This window comes from Bos javanicus, chromosome 18, assembly GCF_032452875.1.
Source record: "Bos javanicus breed banteng chromosome 18, ARS-OSU_banteng_1.0, whole genome shotgun sequence".
Lineage (NCBI taxonomy): Eukaryota > Metazoa > Chordata > Mammalia > Artiodactyla > Bovidae > Bos > Bos javanicus.
In genome coordinates, this window is record NC_083885.1 from 25648506 (window position 1) to 25670204 (window position 21699).

General features: G+C 55.0%; 1 protein-coding gene and 1 long non-coding RNA gene across 4 annotated transcripts; one reads left to right on the forward strand and one right to left on the reverse strand.

Annotated features, from left to right (window-relative positions):
• Positions 1-293: 293 nt before the first annotated feature.
• On the reverse strand, positions 294-7112 carry DOK4 (docking protein 4). Of its 3 annotated transcripts, XM_061387304.1 has the most exons (8): positions 7027-7112; positions 3520-3627; positions 3247-3361; positions 2859-2978; positions 2580-2769; positions 1780-1918; positions 1478-1601; positions 294-1360 (listed from the first exon to the last, which is right to left on the reverse strand). In XM_061387304.1, exons 1-8 carry the CDS (start codon positions 7090-7092, stop codon positions 1242-1244), a joined length of 981 nt encoding a protein of 326 aa, XP_061243288.1. In that variant the 5' UTR covers positions 7093-7112; the 3' UTR covers positions 294-1241. The 3 variants fall into 3 exon arrangements, with proteins under 3 accessions (XP_061243288.1, XP_061243289.1, XP_061243287.1); XM_061387305.1 differs by lacking the exon at positions 2859-2978; XM_061387303.1 differs by having other exon boundaries at positions 294-1601.
• On the forward strand, positions 4309-7314 carry LOC133230224 (uncharacterized). The gene is made up of 3 exons (XR_009730791.1): positions 4309-5356; positions 5830-5889; positions 7058-7314. It is a non-coding gene; the product is annotated as an uncharacterized LOC133230224 (long non-coding RNA).
• The last annotated feature ends 14385 nt before the right edge of the window (positions 7315-21699 follow it).

The window sequence follows — 21699 nt, forward strand, 5'->3', positions numbered from 1 at the left end:
TGGGTGCCCTTCTTCAGGCTAGCTTACTCCTGGGGTGGTCATTCCCTGGGTCAGGTTCAGAGCTGAACGGGCCGTGGCCCCTCCCTGGCTCCAGGGCTTGCTCTGGAGGGGCCTCTTGCTTTACCATCCTCCTGCCACGACTCGAATAGTGGTTATTTACAACAGGGTCTGTTCCCACAGATCAGAACCCTAAAATATTAAAAAAAAAAAAACAACCCAACACACACACAACCGAAGGTTTGATGTGAGTAGAAAGATAGCCCTTCTGCACGGTAGTCAATAAATACCAGCACTAGAAAATCAATTGCTTTAATTGCGTTTCAGCAGGGAGCCTCAGCACCATGTGGGGAGGAGGAAATGGGGCGGTCTCGGTTTTTGAGTCCTTTTGGCCAGAGGGAGGCCACACAGGGCAGGGGAGCACCCTCCACGGGAGCACTACCCACCTGGTCAGTGAGGGGGCAGCAGGGTGCTCCCCCTGACCCCTCAGTCCTCCTGGGGGCCGGCCTGGCCCTGGAGCAGGAAAGAGCTCGGGAAGGGCCACCCTCCCTGGGCTGAGGTAACAGCACCCTGCCCCCAGGGCGTCTTCTCGCCTACGAAGCAGGAAGAGCCTGGGCAGAAACCACTTTAAAACCAGATTTTCACCTGAGGTGTCAGCAAGATGTCACCTCTGTGTAAAACTCCGAAGTGCCGAAGTGCAAGGCTGCTGAGTGGCACAGTGTAAGCTCGGATCCTTCCTGTGCCACCAGGCCCAGAGGGACCGAGAAGCCACCTGCTGTCTCCACCCCTGGGCTGCGTGGGAAAGCCAGCAGCCAGAGCAGGCGCCGGGAGTGTGGACTGTCCCTCCTCAGGCCTGAAGCAGGAGGGCTGGTACCCCTTGGGGGACAGGAAAAACCACCGCCCTCACATTCAGAAACAGCCCTGACTGTGGCCTGGTCATGGGGATAAAAAATGTGTATGTGGTGGCAGGGAGGGACAGAGGGGGAAATCTTATTAATATAGAATAATGTCATAAGCCATATATATTAAAATCATTAACCGTATATAGTCCTATGGTAGCTCCAGCCCCTCACACATGCTCAGGTGGCATGGCCAGCCCTTTGCCTTGGTTCTGTCTCACCCTTGGGGGCAGAGAAGGGATGGCTTGCTCCCTTTCTCTGGGCTCCTGGCCCACAGCCCCTGCAGGCCGTCCACGAGACACTGCAGGCAGCCCCAGCGGTCGTCCGAGCACGCTAGCTCTGCCGTCACTGGGAAGGGGCCCTGGCCTCGCTGCTGTCCCCCTGGCTGGGCTTTGGCTTTAGCAGGATGAATCTGTTGAGGAGGTCCGTTTCTGAGCTGGCCTGGGCTGCCGCATACCCCTCACCTGTGGACACAGACGCAGGCTGAGGACTTGGGCCCAGGACAGAAGACCCCTGCCCAGCATGCCTTGTCCTCCACAGAGCCTCCTGGCTGGTGGGGGTGATGCACAGCAGTGACTCACCGGCGAAGCTGGAGGCCTCGGCGATGTTCTGGGAACCTGTGATGTGGTGCCAGTAGGCACTGCGGGGCAGCATGGTAGTGGGCGTGCAGGGGTATGAGTAATGTTCTGTGCCCTTGTTGAGCAGCTGTGGGGCAGAGAAGGGTCAGCGGCTAAGCCCAGGGGCGGCTAAGCCCAGGGGCGGCCAGCCCAAGACCCTGCCTGCCTTTGCCATACACATGAGCTGGAGACGGCTGGCACTCTCCCGGTCCTCTGACTGCCCGCCCGCCGCCCCCTACCCTGGACTGAGACGTGCGCGGCCTCACCCTCACATTCTTCTCCATCTCCAGCAGGACTCGTTTGTGCTGCTCGGCGATGGCCAGGGTGGCACTGTGGACCCGCTGGTAAATCTGTTCCCCTTCCTGTGTCTGGAAGGTATAGAGCCCTTCTCCAGCGTCACACATCCTGGGGACACAGGGAGCACAGAGAGCACGGTGGTGGGCGCGTCCTACGTATGTGACATGCTCAGGCTCTCCTTTGGGAACAGGCAGGGCTGTTACCTGAGGGCCTGACCACCCAGCTCAAACGTGCTGAACATTTTCCATGGGCCTGGTGGTGGTCTAAATGCTTTACGAGAATTAATCCATTCTGTTTTCTCCACCACCTGGTCTGTGTGCAATCAGTTTGCTCATTACTACAGTTTTTCTCAAACTATCTTACAGATGAGAAAACTGAGGCATTCAGAAGCTAAGTAACAACCAAAGTTACATGGTGGAGTATACAGAATTGGAGTCTAGGCAGGCTCCTCCAGAGTTCAAGATATACCCAGTCACCATCATCACCCAGTGTGTGAGGCTAGGTACTTTTATTATCCCGTATGACAGATAAGAAAACTGAGACACAAGTCTGCCATCACACAGCTGGTCAGTGCCAGTGCCAGCATCTGATTTGAGCTTCTGACGCACTTGCTGGGAGCCTCGATTTCTTCATCTGTAAAACGGGAATATTATGTTCCCCTTCAGGATGCTATGCCGATAAATGAGCTTTCAGCACAGGGCCCAACACAAGTGAGTGGCAGCCACCATCAAGACCATGGCTGGAGGGTGGGGAGGCGAGTGGGTCCTACCGGCCAGCCTCGAAGGTGAAGCGGGTGGCATCCCGGCCATAGCGGCGCAGCGAGCAGAGGGGCCACGAGACGAGCTTCACGCGGGGGTTGTGTATGTCCCAGAGGTAGATGTTCTCGTGGGTGATCTGCAGCTTGCACTCGCCGTACACGTCCAGGTTGGGACAGGGCAGCAGGAAGACATTGAAGCGATCTGGAGGGGAGAGGACAAGAAGGCCTGGAGCTTTCGGGGGGTGGGGGGAGGTCCCCCCACCCCCACCCTGTGCCAGCACCAGGCCTCACCTGTCTGCTCACACTGCACTCCTGGGGCCAGGAGGTCTGGCTCTCCCAGACTGATGTCGTTGAGCCTCGACCCCAGACACTCCACAGAGAGTGTCTTGTACCACTCCTCTGCCTCCAGCTCTGGAGAAAACAGTATCTCATCATGCTGCCAACTCAGGGTCCCTCGGCAGCCTACCCCACCTGCTTCAGCCGTAGTCGTCCCCGCACGCAAGGCAGAGAGGGCGAGGCCAGTGGACTCTGCCTGCCTGCCCACCTCATCCTGGGGGGCGGCTCCCTCAAAGGCGCCCTCCTCCCCTACACCTCACACCCCGTCAGGAGAGAGAGCCTGGCTCTGCCCCCTACCAACTGGACCTTGACCGGCACACCACCGGCAGCCCCATCCCCTCACCTGAGTCGCAGGTGAAGGTCCGTGCGGAGTCGTCAGTGAATATTATGGCCACTGCCTGTCTCTTGGTCTCCTTGGGGAGCCGTGTGACACACTTGACGTTGCTGATCTCTGTCACCTGGCACGGCATCCACAGGGGACTCAGCCAGGGTGAAGCACCTCCCGCTACATCCCCCGCAGCTCTCCCACCCCCAGGAGGTCCTGTTGGCCCTCAGGACTCTGAATAACAATCATCGCTGCTTACAGGTTGGGGAGCTAGAGCCCAGGCCCCCTAACCTTGGGGCAGCCTCGGAGGCACACGGACTTCTCGTCTGGATACTTCTCCAGCCGCTGAGGCCCCTTGCTGGAGGACTTCCGGAACACCAGCCAGCACCTCCGGTAGATCTGTGGGGCGAGATGGCAGGGGGATGGACCCTGGACCACTCCCAGCGCAGCCAAAGTGACCCTGCAGTTTTCCCTGCCTACCACGAGGGGCAGTGCCACATAGCCTTCTAGGGGGCTCAGGCCCAGGAGACCTGGGACAGCTGACACCAGTGTGACACCCCACCCTGGGGAAGAGACCCCTCCCCAAACTGAAAAGGCAGTCATTTCTTGGCTGGCTCCATAAAAGTTGCTCCTGAGTTACTGTTTACTATGAGTTCAGCCCTGGGTTTAATCTAAGTAGCCAACATTTATTGAGTGCTTCCTATTTGTGCTTTTTGTTATTAGCACTCCTCACATTTAATCTCAGGGTCACTCTTGAGGTCAGTTCTATTATCATCTCCACTTTACAGATGGAATCTGAGGCACCCAAGAGTTGAGTAACAGCTTATGAATGGCAGAACTGGTATTTAAAACCGGCTGCCTGGAGCCAAGGCCGTACTGGGAAACCACTGCGCTAAGGCTCAGTCCAGGAGCACCGGCCAGGACAGAGGCAATGTCGTGCGGATAGGAATCAGGCCCGAGCCCGCTCCCAGCCTGCACATCACCACAGCCCTTGTTCTTAGAGCCAGGGGACAGCTCTTGATGTAGGTAACACCCCCTCTTGTCTCCAGGACCTGGGAGTGATCTGGATCCCAGATCCTGGGAATGAAGGGAACCAGGGTTAGTTTCCTGCTCCAGCTGGGAAACCAGGCACTCTCAGAGGTCAAGGAGCAGAGCCAGGAACCTGGAATCACCCCAGAGCACAGAGCCGTCCCCAGTGAGGTTCATCACTCCTTGCCCCAACCACCGCCAGTGACCCTTGCCTAAAATCCACCTAAATTCTCTATAGCTTCCCAGACTCCATCCGAGGGGGCAAAGGAGCCAGGGAGCGGGGAGCTGCAACGTTGGTGGCCCTAGCCACTTGCCTGGGCCTCTGACTCTTCCTCCTATGGCTCTTTTCCAGCCCAAAGTCCAGCTGGGGTGTACCTACTCTTTCAGCAAGCACTCTAGAAGGCTGGCAGAGCCATTCCGCAGGAATCTCCAGTGCTCCTCTCACTGGCAGCATGGAGACTGAGGGGCCCTCCTCTTTGCCCTGCTATGTGGGCACCAGATCCTCGGCAGGCAGGTTCCCAGAGTGCGGTGGGCCAAGGCAGTCTCCATCCTGAGAAGCTACTCACACCAGGCTATTTCAGGCTCTGGAGACTCCAGGAGACATGTCTGTCCCTGCCCCCCTGACCTTGGCTCAGCCCTCGGCCTGTCTGCATAAACCCCAGCAGGCCTCAACTCTAAGCTGAGCAGCTCTTTTAGGGCAGAGATTGTATTTTATTCTCAGAATCCTCACATCCCAGTAGCCTCGTGAACAGAGCCTGCTGAACAAGTGAATGATCATGTGTAGAGACCGTGAATGGATGGATGCATGAATGAATGAATGAATGCATGAATGCTGCCAACTCAGATATGCCCTGCCAGGCGGGGCTCTGTGCAGCCTGCAGGGGCGGAAGGCCTGGGGGCCTGAGCGCTCTGGTTGCCTGGTTACAAGATACACACACACACACATGCACACACGCGCACGCACACACACTCGCACGAACACAGAGCCCCAGGGAGCCACTGTGCTCAAGAGCCCTCCTTCCCCACTTCTCACAGGTCTTTGATCAGCGCTTCAGAAACGCGCTGCCACAGCTCTGCCTTGGGAGGAAAGCCCTGGCAGGTAGGAGGGCCCGCTCCTGATCTCTTTCAGCCCTTCCCCCCTCACCTCTGTGGGCTGAGACAAGAATGGCTGGCCTGAGACAAGAATGGCCCGGTGGCCCCAGCCCCTCACAGCAGATCTGCAGGGGGAAGTCGAGTTCGCTGAGTGGGGGTGACTCCAGACGGGGCCTGGCCTCAGCCCAGCTCCTAAACCCTGCCCTTGACTGTGCCCACCGTAGGTTCCCAGGCCTCCCCCGAAACAGGCCAGGTTCTAAGCCCAAGTGGCCACCTCGAGTGCCTTGGCTTCCTGGGAAACTCTGCTCTGGACCCGCCCTCGGCCCAGCTGGCCCCTGGGGACCTGAAGGCGCTGACAGGTCTGGGCCCTGGGGAAGGAGGAGCCACACTAGAAGCTGGGCCCCTGCCCCCTGCCTGCCCACCTCAGCCTTAGCTTTTCTCCTCGTTCTGTGCTCCAAATGGGCTCCATCCTTCTCTCAGGGCAAGAACACAGTGGCTGATGGCCACCAGGGCCCAGGCTGGGACACAGTCCAAATCCAGGTAAGACCCCAATGTGCCCACCAGCTAAGTGGCTGCCCCCTGCCTGGACAGAAGAGCCCCCAACAGGGCCCCTGGGGTGAGGGCCACAGGAGTGGAAGGGGGCGCAAGAACCACCCTGCTCCAAGGCCAGTCCTGTTCTGTCTGGTACCCACGGAGGGGCCCCTGAGTATCAGAGCCCAGCTCCTCCGCCAGCCCACTCTGCTGAGCCAGGAAGCCTTGAAAGTCAGATCACACCCCCACTCCCACCAAGGCCACGGGGGAGGGGAGGGTGAGCAGGGGGCCCAGGTAAACACAAGACTTGGGCTATCTCAGGGGCCAGGGTTTCCATCTTACTGGGGAGACCCCTCAATGGAGAGAGCGGGGAGAGTCAGGGAATAAAGTCAGCTCTTGGGACAGCCTCACCAAGATTATTAAGTTGGTCCCTGGGGCCCCTGCTCATGCCTTTTGCGGGGGCGGTTTCAGCAGTAGGGGGTGGGAGAGGGTGCACACCCAGCAAAGGTGCATCTGAGGCCTCATCTCCATAGGCCCTCCAAGCCCCCAAAACCTGGGAGGAAAGCAGCCGGGCCCAGTGCCATGGGCCATCCCGCCCGGGTGCTCATTCATAAACCACATAAATGCCAGCTTCTGTGCCCCTCGTACCGCCGCCCTACCCCCAACAACCAACCACTCTCCTTGGCCAATACTTCAACCATAGAAGCAACAACCGAAGACAAAATAAATAAATGCCGGTACACAGAAAGCTACGGGAAGCAGGAGAGATGAGGTACTTTAAAGAAAAGAGGCCAGGGGAGGGGAGGGGGAGACGAGGAGGTGATGGCAAGGGGAAGTGACAAGCTGGTCTCAGCTCAGATACAGCCCGGCATTTCCAGCCGCTGCCCGGGCGACAACTTCAACAATAGCAGGCGAGCCGCCTGCCCATCGGCCACCACCACTGGCCCAGCCACTGGGACTCCAGCCAGCCGGGCTGGGGTGGGGGCTGCAGTGGGCAGAGCCGGGCCCAGGCACATGCCAGGCAGCCCGCCGGCCAGAAACCTCGAGAGACCGGCAATGCACGATGGCCAGCCAGGAACCGGCGGGTGGCCGTGCACCCCCGACATCCCAGATGCCAGACCCAGGGCCCCTTGGAAGGTGGCTCACCCCGAGCTTCCTGCTCTTCATCTTCACGTAGCCTTGCTTGACGATGTCATTGAAATTGGTCGCCATGGTTTCTCCACCGTGTCTTTGAGGCTCGTCTCTCCCGGGTGCCGAGGGGAGGGATGCCCAGGTGGCCTCAGTTTTCCCGGCTCCTCCGATCACCTGTTCAAGATCCTCCGACGGGGCTGCTGCACGGAGCTGCTCTTCACCTTGCCTGCCTCAGCATTGTTCTAGCAGCTCCTTCGCCCGGCGCCTGCTGGAAATAAAAATGACAGGGAGATTAGACAGTGACATCTTTCTCTTCCCCTGGCCGTCTCGATCTTTTTTTCCTTCCTCTACCCACACTCGTCCCCTCCCTTCCTCCCTCTGCCCGCCCTTCTTCCTTCCCTTCCCTCCCCACCCCAGGACGGCAGAACCATTCAGGAAAACCCCGAGGTGGAGGCCTCTACGAGGAAAATGGTCTAGCCCAGTCCCCTCCCTCACACGGTTAACCCCTTCCTGGGAGGACTGGCTCCGGCTCCTGCTGTGGAGGTGGGGGCAGAGGGAAAGGTGGCCGGGGAACTGCCGGCGGGGCCCTAGCTCCTGCTGCAGCTGAGGGGCAGGCTTCCAGCAAGCCCCCCTCCTGCGTGGGCACCTCCCTGTAGGAAGCCTTCCAGGAGACGGGCTCCTGGGAGATGGCACAGATTCTGGGACCATGCTCCCCGAGGTTAGATGATCCACCCCGTCGGTTTCAGCAGACAGCGCCCCCCAACTACTCCAGGCCCTCTGTCCCACTCTGTTCTATACCTGGATCTCCCCAGCTCCAGGCAAGAGTCTGAGAACTGTCCCCTCAAACCCTGCTCTCCCCGCCCCCTGGAACTCTTCAGCAGCCTGTCTGGGTGCTGCTTCCTGGGTGGGAGGGCAGAGTCCAATGGGACGGGCCTGCAGATAAGCCTGAAGAATGTGCTGGGCAGGCTGGCAGTGGCCACTGTCGAAGCGGTTGCCTTGCCCTGGTGCTGGGAAGGCCAGGTTGGTCTGTGAGGGCATCGGGTCTGGACAGGACTCTCGGGGTCCCGTGTCCTGGACCCGGGCAGGAGTTAATTACACAGAGAACTAGCAAACACCTGGGCTGGGAGCAAAGGACACAGCTGGACCACATTGAGGGGGACTAAGGGGAAGTCCATACGCAGCTGGAAAAGGGGTGCCACCAGGGGCTCTTGGAATCAGGCAGGTCGGCAGATAACAAAGACACAGACTTGGCGGAGGGGGGTGTCTCAGTGATGACCCAGCCCAATGCCCATTTCAGATCATTTTATGGTTGGGGAAAAGCAAGCTGCCCAGAGAGGAGAGGCGGCGTGGCCAGGGTCACAGAGCAAGTCCAGGCTTCAGCCAGGGACAAATAAGTTCCGGAGTGGGTGATGGAGGCGGCCCTGGGGATGGGATGCTCTGCCACCTGGCACTGGCCACTCACCACCGTCTTAGCCTTCTCTGCCACCCAGGCTCAGGGGCAGGGCTGTGCCCACAACATGGTCCCCTGCATCTCTGGATGAGAATGTAGTAGCATTGCTGGGGTCAGCTGGGCATCTGTGCTGCCAGGACAGGACCCTGGGGCAAGTGTCCTGCTGGAGCTGCCAGCAGCTTGGCATTAATTAATCTTCTGGAGGCCTGTCTGTCGAGTCCCTAACAAGGAACAGATGTGACTATCCCAGTGTGCACATGCAAACAGGCAAAAGGACACAGAGGGTAGTGCTCTCTATGCCCCGTGTACCCCGAGAGCCCCTCCAGCACCCCTCAGCGGCCTCCGTGCCCATCCACGCCTTCTCTCCCAGCTCCCTGGGAGCCAAGACCCTGCCACACCCAAGTGATCTGTTTTCCTCCTGTAAGGTCGGCTGTGGGGTCCCTCCCTGGTACTGACCACCCCCCCAACAGCCTTGCCAGACCCAGGTGCTGGCACTCAGATGAACAAGCTTTCCCAGCTCTGTCTCCACCATCTGGGGCTTCCTTGACCCCCCAGCAAGGAACAGCTCTGTAAAAGTCCCCTCTGAGATGATGGCCAGCCAGCCGCTGGCTGAGGGTCCAGAGCAAGGAAGGCCCCTTTCAGAACACACTGACCAGCACGCATGGGCCCAGGGTTCATCCAGGGCAGCTTGGGATGTGGCCCAGCCAGGAACACGCACTTAACGGCAAGAGGTCCTGGGCAAGCCACTTAACATCTCAGCGCCTCAATTTCCCCACCAGTAAAATAAAATAAAAAAAGATAAATCAGCCCATTTTAAATGAGGAAATGAATCCTTAGGCACCTGCCTGCCCATGCTGGACCAAGAGCGTCTGCCTTGTAAACCCAAAGGGCTGACTGTATTTCGAGAGCTGCTGCCCAGCCAAGGGCTGTGAGATCACCCTAACCCAGCCTTCCACCTGCCCAACACAGGCCTGCTCCTTCCTGCCCCTCCCCGTTACCTTCCCCGCTGTACCCCTTGAGTGACTGCAGCCGCCAAGCTCTCGGGAGTACCCCTGGCACGTCTGTCCACAGGTCCACACCCCGCCCTAGGCTCCAGGCCCTAGAAATAAACCAACGGAAAGAGTAACCTTCCAGGGAGAGCCTGGGTGGCAGGGCGCCCGGCAGCTCACGCTGGCCTGGAGTCACAGGTGGTGCTGACCTTACTCGGTTCCAAACAAATATGCAAGAGCAAGACCCAAGCTGGGGCCCAGAATGATACAGCACAGGAGAGCTGGGGAGGCGGGGAGAGAGGGGGAAGGGTCAATGGGTAGACTTACATTTGATGGGCAATGGGATCAAGGTGGGGGGTGGGTACCCAGAACCAACAAATCCCCCAAAGGACGCGGCCCCCTGGCTGAGCCTGTGCAGACCCAATCAGGCATCAAGAGATGGCCGGCGGGCTGAGCACAGCAGGCAGGAACCAGGAAGGCGACCACGCAGCCCTCCTCCCCTTACCGCACCTGGGGCCACTTTCCCCATCACTACTGAACCCCCAGCAGCTCTGGCGCTCACAAGCCTGCATCAGGGAAAGATGCCCCGCTAACTGTGGTCTCAGGTCTGTAAGGTCAGCTCTGAGCACTCTGAGAGGCTAAGCAGGGTGTCCAGCACCCCCTCAACACAGCTCCTCAACAGGGAAGGAGTAAGGACCCCCATTCCTCCTCCCAGCCTAGCATCAATGTGGTTCCTCAGCCACAAATGGTACCTGCCCCCGACCAGGACACCAGAGGGGACTCTGAAATGTCTCCTCTCTCCCAGGAAGAGCAGGTGTCCTGTGCGGAGTGGGTAGGAGACTCCCTGGTGCCCAGCAGAGGGGTGGGGCAGGGCCACTGCCCACCTGCCCGGTGGGACAGCCGTCTAAGCACTCCCTCCCTGCACCCAGATTCTGCCTGGAGGCTTGGCTCCAGAACAAACGCTACTTGCTGCTGCTGGCAACCAATGGCTGAGCCGGAGTGGCTGTTGGCCTGGCTGGGCCTCCCCACCCTGCAACAGATCGGATCTTATCAGGGCTTGGGGACAGCCCTGCCTGGACTCCGGCTCACTGACGGCTCGCTGTCTCCACCCGCTGGCAAAGATCCTATCGACCGGACTGTCTCCAGCATCAGGGACATTTCCCATCCCCCACCCCAACCTGGTCCTCTCTACCCCCATGTGATGGCTATCAGGGGCTGGGAGGAGGTCCTCCCTTCCCCAGAGGGCCCCATCCTTGATCTCCTCCACCCCTGCAAATCCTCACAAGCAACCACCACCTGAAACACCGCAGGACTGAAAGTGGGTGGCAAAGTCAGATCCAAAACCAATTGGGAAGAGAAGACTGGCAGAAAAAGACATCAGAACAGTCACTGTCTTCTGGGCCCTCCAGCCAGGAAGGTGGTGCTATGTCTCCAGACCACTGCCGCTGGTCTTCCTCCAGTCCCCCGCCCACCCTTCCGGCCTCATCTCCCCCCCTGCCAGGGGGCAGGGGGTGCGGATGTTCCTCAACGTGCCTAACTCCTACCCATGCGGATCACTGCACTTGCTGTTCCCTGCCTATACAACACTGTTCCCTCAGATGGTCCAAGGTTCATTCTACCGAATCAGTTTAAAGACCATCACTTTAGAGAGGCCTCCCCTGACCACTCTGGCCAAAGGGAGCCCCCAGTCAGCCTCTACCACCACACCCAGTTTCCACTGTCCCCACATATCCCCACAGGTTTTACCTCTTCATCTGCTGGTTTGCTTGGCCACTGTCTCCAACAACATCCTAGAATGTCAGCTCCCTGATGGCTAAGCCTCCTCTAATTAACAGCTCCATCCTAGCACCTAGAATGGTGCCCAGTGAAGAGTGTTGTTTAGTTACTCAGACATGTCCGACTCTTGCGACCCCATGGACTGTAGCCCGCTGGGCTCCTCTGTCCATGGGATTTCCCAGGCAAGGATACTGGAGTGGGTAGCCATTCCCTTCTCCAGGGAATCTTCCCAACCCAGGGATCAAATCCACATCTCCTGCATTGCAGGTGGATTCTTTACTGCTGAGTGCAGAGTAAGTACTCAGTACATGGGGGCTGAAAATGTAATTATCTCCAGGATTTGTTTTGTCCTCTTCATCCTTTCTCCCATCACCACCACCAATATCCACCTGGTCAGACCTAGCTCAGCTTCCAAAGACATGTGGGCAGCAGTGGGTTCCCATTTCCCTGGGCCCTGGACCCACAGTTTGGTTCAGAGCTGACCCGGGGGGAGACAGCACTGCTGACCCCGTGTCCGGGCCTGGCTGGGTGGCCCCACCTTGGCCCTGGTTGTTGGGTGAGATCATGCCCAGCTCTGCTGCCCTGCCTGGGAGAGAAGAGCTAGAAGTAGCCATTGCCCATGCTCAGAAGGACAAGCAACTGGGGGCACAGCTCCTGAGACCCATCCCAACTGGGGGACAGGACTGGCCTGCACTGGAGCCACATCTCTTGAAAGGGGCAAGAAAGGACTTTGCACTAAATAAGCCCAGCCTCAAATCGCTGCTGTGGATCCTGCCCGCCCGTCACTGCCCTTGACTCTTAGACCCCTACACCCGAAACCCTCCATCTGAGTCTCCTGGCAACAGCCACGCAGCCACAGCTTGGGATATGGCCCAGGTGCCGGCCTCTGCTCATACCCCTCTGCAGTGACAGCAAACATTTAACGGGAAGCCAGACTTTGGGAGCCCTGGGGGAGAGACTGAACAGGACCCCAGGAACAGGCAGAAACAATCAACAAAAGCAGGCAGCTGGCTGCGAGTTTAAGCTGTAGGGCAGGAATCATCTGCAGGTGGGGTGGACGGTGGGGGAGTTGGAGAGTCTCTAGGAATTTAGGGGCGGGGGGTACTGAGAGAGTAGGAGGCCATGAGAGCAGAAAGGGTGCGAGGACGCAAGCTATGATGAGCTGAGCTGTGCCCCTTCGAGATGGTAGGGCCAGGGAGCACAAGGGCCTGGGCCCCTCCGATGGGTAGGTGTGGGGTAGGTGCTGGGTAGGTGTGAGGTCGGTGCTGGGTAGGTGTGAGGTCAAGCCCTGACCTGGGGTCCCCTGGAGAAGAGAGCTGAGGGAAGGCGGGGCTCAGGGGTAGTTCTGGGGGCAGGGATTGGCTTTTGGAAGTGGACCCCTCAGGACCCCCACGGGGTAGGAAGGTCCCATAGGCTTGGAGAGTCCTCAGGGGGGAGTCGCCGAGGGTCTGGAGGGCTCCTGCGCGACCTGAGGCCCCCTCCCCGCCTCGCGCCCCACTAGTTACCTGGGAGCCGCGGCCCCTGATGGGGGCGCTGGCTCAGCGGGCGGCAGGCCAGGCTCATGCCCGCGTCACGGCGCGACCGGCGGGGGCGGCGGGGCGGCGGGGCAGCGGCGGCGCCGGGCTCCGGGCGGGGACGGTGAGGGAGGCGCGGCCGTCCAGCTTGGCTCCGGCTGGGACTCCGCGGAGCCGCCCCGCCGCCCGGCTCAGCCTCGCCGCTCCGCCCCGCCCCGTCCCCCCTGGCGGCCCGCCCCCGCCGTATTCCTCTGAGCTGAGGGACACCGACTTCTGCCCCGGCTTCCCTGCCCTCCCCGCCTCCTCCCACCTCCACCCCCGCCGCCATTCCCTGCTTGCCTCCGCGGGCCCCATCAGGTGGCCCTCCTCACCCCCGGCTCAGCCTCACCTTCCCTTCCTGGGCCCCCAGTCGCAGTCTCACATCGCCTCTCAGCCCCTGAAATCTGAACTCCACATCAGCTCCCAGTCCCCAAATCTCTACCACCCTCTCTCCATTTCCATAGGAATCATACACACATTCCTTGCTCCCCTATCCCCTAGAGAACTCCTTGGGCCTTTCTCAGTCTAGCCTCCCGGAGGACCCCCCACCCCCAGGGACCCCCTATCGCCCCTCTCCAGCACCCCCCACCGCACCCACACAATCGAGTAGCTGCATGAGCGCCTCTCACCCAGATTGTCAGCTCCCCTAGCAGGCGAGCCTCTCCTTCCTCCCCAGCCTCCTCACCACCCTCACATCACCCAGTACTCCCATCCTGCATCTCCCTGAGACTTTTCTAAATCCCATGGCCCACCATCACCCGCCCCCCGCAGCACTCACCTCACAGCTCGTCAGTCTTATCACCGCCCTGTTGGAATCACAAACCGCAGGCCCGCATAAGCTGTGCCAGGCAAGCATGCGTAGGTCGCCTAGGGCCTCCCCAGGGGTGGGACTCTGTCACCCCTCTGGTTTTCTGGTCTGCACCCTTTAACACCAGTGGTTTGCAGAGTGAAGGGTCAGCATCCGTATCACTTTGAAACTTGTTAGAAAAGCAAATTCCCTACCCCAGCCCAGACCTGTGAAATCAGGATCTCTAGGCTTAGTGCCCAGAAATCTGCGTTTTAACAAGCCCCTAGGTGACTCTGATGCGCATTAAACACGGCTTTACACCAAGTACACGAAACAAAACAAGAGGCCACACCTGAACAGCTGAAACCCTTAAACATGTAAATGCTTCCCAGTCTAACCTTTGACCAGGTTTTCTCTGAGCGGAGAGCCCAAGGCACCGAGGGTTCAAGAACCACAGCACTCTCTCAGGGATCGCATGCCTCTGCCTTCTAATCACTGGGCCTCAGTCTAAATCTGGCGCACAGGACTTCTTAGGGGGCTGCTTCCCTTCCCCTGAATACTTCCTAGTGTGGTCACTCTCATGCCAGTGGCCACCAAGGGAGCCTCAAGGGCTCCTAGCAGCCTCCACCCTGGTCCTGAGCTAACCAGTCCCTCGATGCCAGGGGAAGGAGGGGACCACGCTCATCTTGTCCTTGCCAGCTAAGCTGGCCTGGGTCTCGACCTCCTGACCTCCCTATGAATCTTTCAAACTTGACCCTACCTGCTTTGCTTCAAACCACAGCTCGTAAAGCTTCCAGCACTTGATTCATCACAGCAAACTCTTTTTACCACCAGTAACCTTTGGAGGGGTCTTCCCTGGTGGCTCAGTGGTTAAGAACCTGGCAATGCAAGAGATGTGGGTTCAACCCCTGGGTTGGGAAGATCCCCTGGAGAAGGAAATGGCAACCCACTCCAGTATTCTTGCCTGGGAAATCCCATGCATAGAGGAGACTGGAGGAGTCCATGGGGTCACAAGAGTCAAACACAGCTGAGTGACTAAACGATAAAAAACCTTTGGAGGAGTTTTGGCCAACAATAACCACCAAGAGAGTTTTCATAATAAAAAAGCATCTTTTCTAGAGTAGGGCTTCTCAAACTTCTTCCTTCTCTCATTCTCTTAATTTTTCCCCAGTGCACTCTCTGTCTGCAGTACTGTCACCTAATTTTTTTAAATTAAACTTTTTTATTTTGAGATATTTGAAGATTCACATGCAGTTATAAGTTATGGAGAGAATTCATGTGCCTTTACCTAGCTTCATGATATCTTGCAAAACTGAGAACAGTATCACAACTAGCATGTTCAAGGCACAGAACGTTTCCATCACACAAGATCCTCCCTGCTGGGCTTTTATAGCCAAACCCACTTCCCTTCCCAGCTTACCCCCTCTAACCCTGGCAACCACTAATCTGTTCTCTATTTCTGTACTTTCGTCCTTTCCAGAATGTCGTAAAATCAGAATTGTAAGTATGTAATCTTTGGGGACTGGCTTTTTTTTTTTTTTTTTAAACTCAGTGTAATTCTTTGGGGAACCATCCAAGCTGTTTCCTGTATTAATATTTGTCTTTTTCATTGCCAAATAATATTCCATGGCATGGATGTGTTGCAGTTCGTTTGTTTGCACACCCATTGAAGGATGTCTGGTCCAGTTTTTGCCTGTGATGAATAAAGCTGCTATCATCGTTCATGTATAGGTTTTTGTGTGAATATAAATCTTTACTGCTCTGGGACGAATGCCTAGGAGCACAACTTCTGGGTCTTATGGCAATTGTATGTTTAGTTTAAATTGCTGCACTGCTTTCCGTAGCAGCTATACCATTTTGCATCCCCACTGGCAATGTATAATTTGGTGACCTCATCTCTTCACATCCTTGCCACCATTTGTTATCGCTCTTTTTCTTTTCAAGTCATTCTGATAAGTGTATAGGGATATCTCGTTGTGGTTTTACTTTGCATTTCTCTACTGACTAATGTTGAAAATATGTTCATGTGCTTATCTGCCATCTGTGTATCTTCTTCAGTGAAATCTTCATGTCTTTCGCCGATGTTCTAATTTGAAAATTTGCTTTTTTAATGTTGAGTTCTGAGAGTTCTTTATATATTCTAGATACTAGTCCTTGTCCACATATTTGTAAATACGTGGTCTACAAGTATTTTCTCCCAGTCTGTAGCTTGTCTTTTCATCCACTTAAAACGGTCTTTCACAAAGTAAAATTTAATTTCAGTGATGTCCAAATTATCGGTTTTTCCTTTTATAAATTGTGCTTTCAGTGCCAAGTCTAAGAACTGTTCGCTTAGCCCTTGATCATAAAGACTTTTTCCTGTGTTTTACTCTAAAAGTTAGATCATTTTATGTTTTACCTTTAAGTCTGTGATCCACTTTGAGTTAAATTTTGTAGAACATATGAGACTTGGGTTGATGTGGTGTTTCCCCACCCCCTTTGACCCATGGATGTCCAGTTGTTCCAGTACCATTTGTTGAAAAGTCTCCTTCTCTTTATGCCATTGAATTCTTTTTACAACTTTATAAAAAATCAGTTGGATCCACTGTGAGTTCTCTGTTCTGTTCTGTTGATTTATGTGTCTATTTCTTGGCTAATAGCACAAAGGCTTGATTACTGAAGCTACGCAATAAGTCTTGAGAATCAGGTAAACTGAGTTCTCTCACTTTATTCTTTTTGAAAACTGTTTTAGCTATTTTATCTTCTTTGCCTTTACATATTTTAGAATAATCTTATTTATGAAAGTGAAAGCGTTAGTTGCTCAATCATGTCTGACTCTTTGTGACCCCATGGACTGTGTAGCCCCATAGGCTTCTCTGTTCATGGGATTTCCCAGGCAAGAATATTGGAGTGGGTAGTTATTCCCTTCTCCAGGGAATCTTCCTGACCCAGAGATTGAACCTGGCTCTCCTGCATTGGCAGGCAGATTCTTTACTATCTGAGCCACCAGGGAAGCTCGATCTTGTCTACAGCTACAGAAAATCTTGCTAGGACTCTGATAGAAATTACCTTCAAATTTGATCAGTTTGGGGAGAACGGACATTTTTACGATGCTGAGTCTTCCAATCCATATTTAAAATGTAGAGTGTGGGGTTTCCTTGGTGGTTCAGTGGATAGGAGTCTGCCTCCCAGTGCAGGAGACACAGCTTAGATCCCTGGTTGGGGAAGATCCCACATGCCACACGGAGCAACCAAGCCCTCGTGCCACAACTATTGAGCCTGTGCCCTAGAGCCCATGCTCTGCAACAAGAGAAGCCACTGCAGTAAAAAGCCCACGCACGGCAACTAGATGGTAGGCCTGCTTGCCACAAGGAGAGAAAAGCCCGTGCAGCAAAGAAGACCCAGCACAGCCCAAAATAAATAAGTAATACAATTATTTTAAAAATGTACAGTGTGGCAAGGGTTTATGTAGGTACACCTATCAGTACAACCCTGATAATGAACATCCTCATCCTTCCATAGTTTCCTCCTTCCCTCTCGTGTCTCCTTTACCCCTCCCCCACCCTCATCAGTCCATGGACGATCATTGCTTTGATTTCTTTTACTATATATTAGTTTGCATTTTTTACTAATTGTACAGATAAATACATACAGTGAAATACAACAACAATTAAAACAAAGAAATATTCTATATGCAACAACATGGATGAATTGCAAAATAATTACTCTGAGTGAAAATAAATGAAACCAGAATTAGGGAGTACATATTATGTGATTTCATACACATACACTCCCCCCACAATATAACATATTTTATACATACATATACACTATATCTTAAAGCATGGAACTATTTCATTCATGTGCTACCGAAAATCAAGTATGCATAAAACACTGCTCTGAAAAGTCTTCCTAAGAGCCAGTTTCTACATTTGAACTCAGAAGTTGCCCACAGTATGTCTTCATTTAACTCCCGGGTATAACTGGGGATAGGGGAAGTTAGGGCTTTCCTGGTAGCTCAGCTGGCAAAGAATTCACCTGCAATGCAGGAGACCCCGGTTCAATTCCTGGGTCGGGACGCTCCTCTGGAGAAGGGGTAGGCTACCTACTCTAGTATTCTTGGGCTTCCCTCGTGGCTCAGATGGGAAAGAATCCACTTGCAATTCGGGAGACCTGGGCTTAATCCCTGGGTTGGGAAGATCCCCTGGAGGAGGGCGTGGCAACCAACTCCAGTATTCTTGCCTGGGGAATCCCATGGACACAGGAGCCTGGTGGGCTACAGTCCATGGGGTCGCAAAGAGTCAGATACAACTGAGCAACTAAGAACAGCACAGCACAGGGGAGGTTAAGGTGCTGTGGATTACCAGGAAAACCTTCAGTGGAGACTGGAGATGTCTGTCTGTGAGGCCACTGGCAAATTATCTCCCTTCCCAGAACCTCAGCACCCTCATTTTATTTATTTATTTGGCTGCGCCAGGTCTTAGTTGCAGCATGTGGGATCTAGTTCCCCTACTGGGGATTGAACCTGCATTGGGAGCACAGAGTCTTAGCCATTGGACCACCAGAGAAATCCCACCACTCTCCTTTTAAAATCACGGGTGGGACAAGGAATGCCCCCCAATTTACAGGTGAATGGCCCCTCCATCTTCCAGCACCAGCTAGAGGAGGTTAAATGAAGATGGTGCCAGGTGGGTTTGGCTCTCCAGCTCATGGCCGGGGTTCCCAGCCCCAGTTTTAATCCAGCATTGATGCTGGGCCTAAGAGGCCCAAGATGGGGTTGGGGGAGTCTCCTGGGCTCCAGCTGTATTTGCTTTATCAAGTCCTTGAGGCTCAAGCCTGCTGAGCAGTGGCGCCACTCAGCCCCACTGGGCAGGCCGATTTTATTTTCTCACATTTTCTTTCTATAGCCAACACACTTTGTAGGTGGGTAGACTGGCTTTGCTTCTCACTTGAGCACACTCCAGGCTTTCAGTTGCTCTGGGCACAGGCTCATGACTGATTTGTCTAGGGGGAGGGATGTGATCCCAAACAGTGGCAATGGAGTGTGATGGAGTAAAAGCTGGGCATTCTCTGGGCAGCAAATGGTTAAGTCCAAGAGCTGTGATAGAAACACCTGTGTGCCCAGGGTCCAAGCACAGGCACCAGCATTCCTGTTGCCTTCTTTAACACACCCCACCCCCACGCCCCTGCCCCAGCTCCCTCCCAGACGTCTCAGCTGGGAGGGAATGAGGGAATGATGAAGACCGGGCAGCCAGTACCTCCAGTAAGGATGTGGTGTCTGGGCAAACTGAGACCATGAATAAGGGACAAGGAGTCAGCTGTGCGAATTCAGCTTTGTTCCTCCACTTCCCTCTGGCCCATCCGAGAGGCTGTCCTCCTAAAGACAGGAGGGCTCCAGGCAGACAAGGGCAGTGTCTTAAGCACGTAGGCTCCAGAACCAAACCACCTGGTTCAAGCCCTGGTTTCACCAACTGGGCAACTTACCTAGCCTCTCTGTGCCTCTGTTTTATCATCTGTAAAGTGGGGACAATGAGCTATGAGGAAATATATTCGGAGTTCCTGGAAGAGGACCCTGCCTGTGGGGTGTACCCCAAACAGGCTGGTTAGTAATCCACATCATTTCTTTCTTTCTTTTTGCCTGTTTCCTAAATTTTCTACAGGGGTAGAAATTTTTTCCTAAATTTTCTATAGGGCCCAAATTTTTGGCCACAGGAAAGCCCTATTTTGAGCCATAGACTGAATTTTGCATTTCCCTGAATCTCCCAACATTTGAAGAGAAGAGGGTTATTTGAAGCCCCAAGAGGTTGATCCAAAGCCATGTGACCCCACATTGGACACACACAGGGGTGGGGATGAGGGCCAGGCACGCAGGCCACTCACTGAATCAAGAGTGAAGCAGGAGGAGCAGGTGAGGCTCAGAAACAGAGACAGTGCATGGAGAGGGCCCGTCTTCCTCTGCCCCAGGGGGTCACTGCAGCCAGCACAGAGCAGCCAGGGAGAGCTGGCCAGGTGGGCCAGGGGCGGGGGCCCGCTTTCCCAGGAAAGAGGACAGCAAGGGCACGGCCTGGCACCCTCAGGCTGCCTCTGGACAACCACACAGGAGATGAAGTTAGATCCCCGGGTTGGGAAGATCCCCTGGAGCAGGAAATGGAAACCCATTCCAGTATTCTTGCCTGGAGAACCCCATGGACAGAGGAGCCTGGTGGGCTACAGTCCATGGACCTGCAAAAGAGTCGGATATGACTGAGTGACTAAACACACACCAGGTATATATTGCCTCCTGGGTGCAGCCCAGACTTCAGGACCTCACCCAAGCATGCTGCTGGGAGCCAGTACTTGAAAATTCTCAGTCAGGACAGAGACTGGGAAGCATGGGAGCTCCTAGCTGTGCTGCAAGACCCTTCATGATTTGGAGCCTCAATTTCCTCCCCCCGGAAATGGGAATAATGAGAGCTAGATAAAACCACATCAGTGGAAACATCTTCCTCGGTGCTTGGTGTACAGAGTAGAGGAGGGCCACACGCTCCTGTTTCTGAATCAGTAATAATATACTCAGGCCTGAGATTTACTCCCAGGAAACTCAGAGCCCTTCTCTGGTGTTGACTCTTCTGGTCCCTCGCCCACACCCCTTGTTTGTATATCACTTGAGAGTTTTTGAAGATTTTCACCTAAAGTGCTTTCACCCTGCTAGAACAGTATTTCCCAAACCCCAGCCACTCCAGCCACTTTGTGATTTTTCCCAGATTCAAGTGTCTCCTGTGCTATTATTTGCTCAATGCCTTTCTTTCAATCACCTCACAATTTTCTCTTTGCTTCAAGAGCAAACTACATAAAGGAAATACCTGGAAAATAAAATAAATGCATTCAATGTGTGCTAGCTAACCTCACCTGCCTGGAAAGCTTGCTCCAAGGCTTTTGTTAAAGGAGTTTAGCAAGTGTTAAGAGAAGTGCTAACCCACGCTACCACCTGTCTGAGACCTCTTTCTTGAAACTGGCAGAGGATAAAAAAAAAAAAAAAAAAAACAACGAACTGAGACTCGCTTCTGTGTAGCATGACCCCAGGGTGGTTAGGGGTGTTTTGTGGGGTGTCACTGCTATCATTCTACTTGTCGTGGTGGTGTGAGTCCACACCGGGAGCTTGTTGAACCTCACTGCAACAATCCTGAGTAGATATTGCAGTCCTCATTTCACAGGTAGAAAAACTGAGACCCAAATGAGTTTGTCTAAGATGACATGGCCATGGCAGGACTTGAACGAGAGACCGTGTAGTCTCTGTGTCTTGGGGCCTTGACATAACCTAGAAGGATGGGGATCCTTGTCCATGCTGGTTTCCCGGGGAACCTCTAGCAAAATCTTCACTCCTCCCACACCCCCAGTTCTGCTCCTGGGAAAAGGGCAGGTTTGACAGAGCCAAAGGCAGAGCCAGAGGAGAAGGAATCCGGAGCTGGGAGGAGGCCCCAGAACCTCAGGCAACCTCACAGCAATCATCAGATTGGTGAGTTCTTTTCAGATGTTGTTGGTGAGTGGCTGGCATCTGTAAGAGTCCCGGGCCCCTCCACTGGCCGGAACACTGAGGTCTGGGCCAGTTTGCCACTCAAGACAAGGCCCTGAACGGTCTCCCTGAATGGTCTCCCTCCCCCCGCTGGTCAGTGACACAAACCAGCCTCCCCAGGAAACTTCACATCAAAGGGGACAAGCCAGGAGGGGTGGAGAGGAAGGAGATGGGGCCCCCCTGCTCCCTCTGCTTCCTCCCAAGGAGACTGGGCCAGGGGCCATTTCCGATGGATGTGGAGAGCCGCTTTTAGGAAGATGACATTCCAGCCCCACCTCCCAATGCGAGCCCCTCTCCAAGACAGCTCTCTCTCTGGGCTGCCTTCCTGAGCACACATGTCATATGCTACTATCAGGACTGACATGCTATACCCTGGACAGGCATGCCAGCCAGCAGTAAAAGGAGGCTGCAGGCTCAGCCCAGCTTCCCCTCCCTCCCTGATTCATTCAACAAACATCTGAGCACTTAACTCTGTGCCAGGCGCTGGGCAATGGGGACACCGTGGTCAACAAGAACAGCCTGCCTCTGAGGAGTTCATAGTCTAGGAAAAGTGACAGGGGCTGGGACACTCCCAACGCAGGGGGCCTGAGTTCAATCCCTGC

Coding starts and splice junctions, on each gene's coding strand:
- DOK4 (XM_061387303.1), bottom strand. CDS start 7,092: ATGGCGACCAATTTCAATGACATCGTCAAGCAAGGCTACGTGAAGATG. Junction 3,362..3,519: donor GCCTCCGAGGCTGCCCCAAG/GTTAGGGGGCCT, acceptor ATGCCGTGCCAG/GTGACAGAGATCAGCAACGT. Junction 2,770..2,858: donor AGTGCAGTGTGAGCAGACAG/GTGAGGCCTGGT, acceptor TCTCCCCTCCAG/ATCGCTTCAATGTCTTCCTG.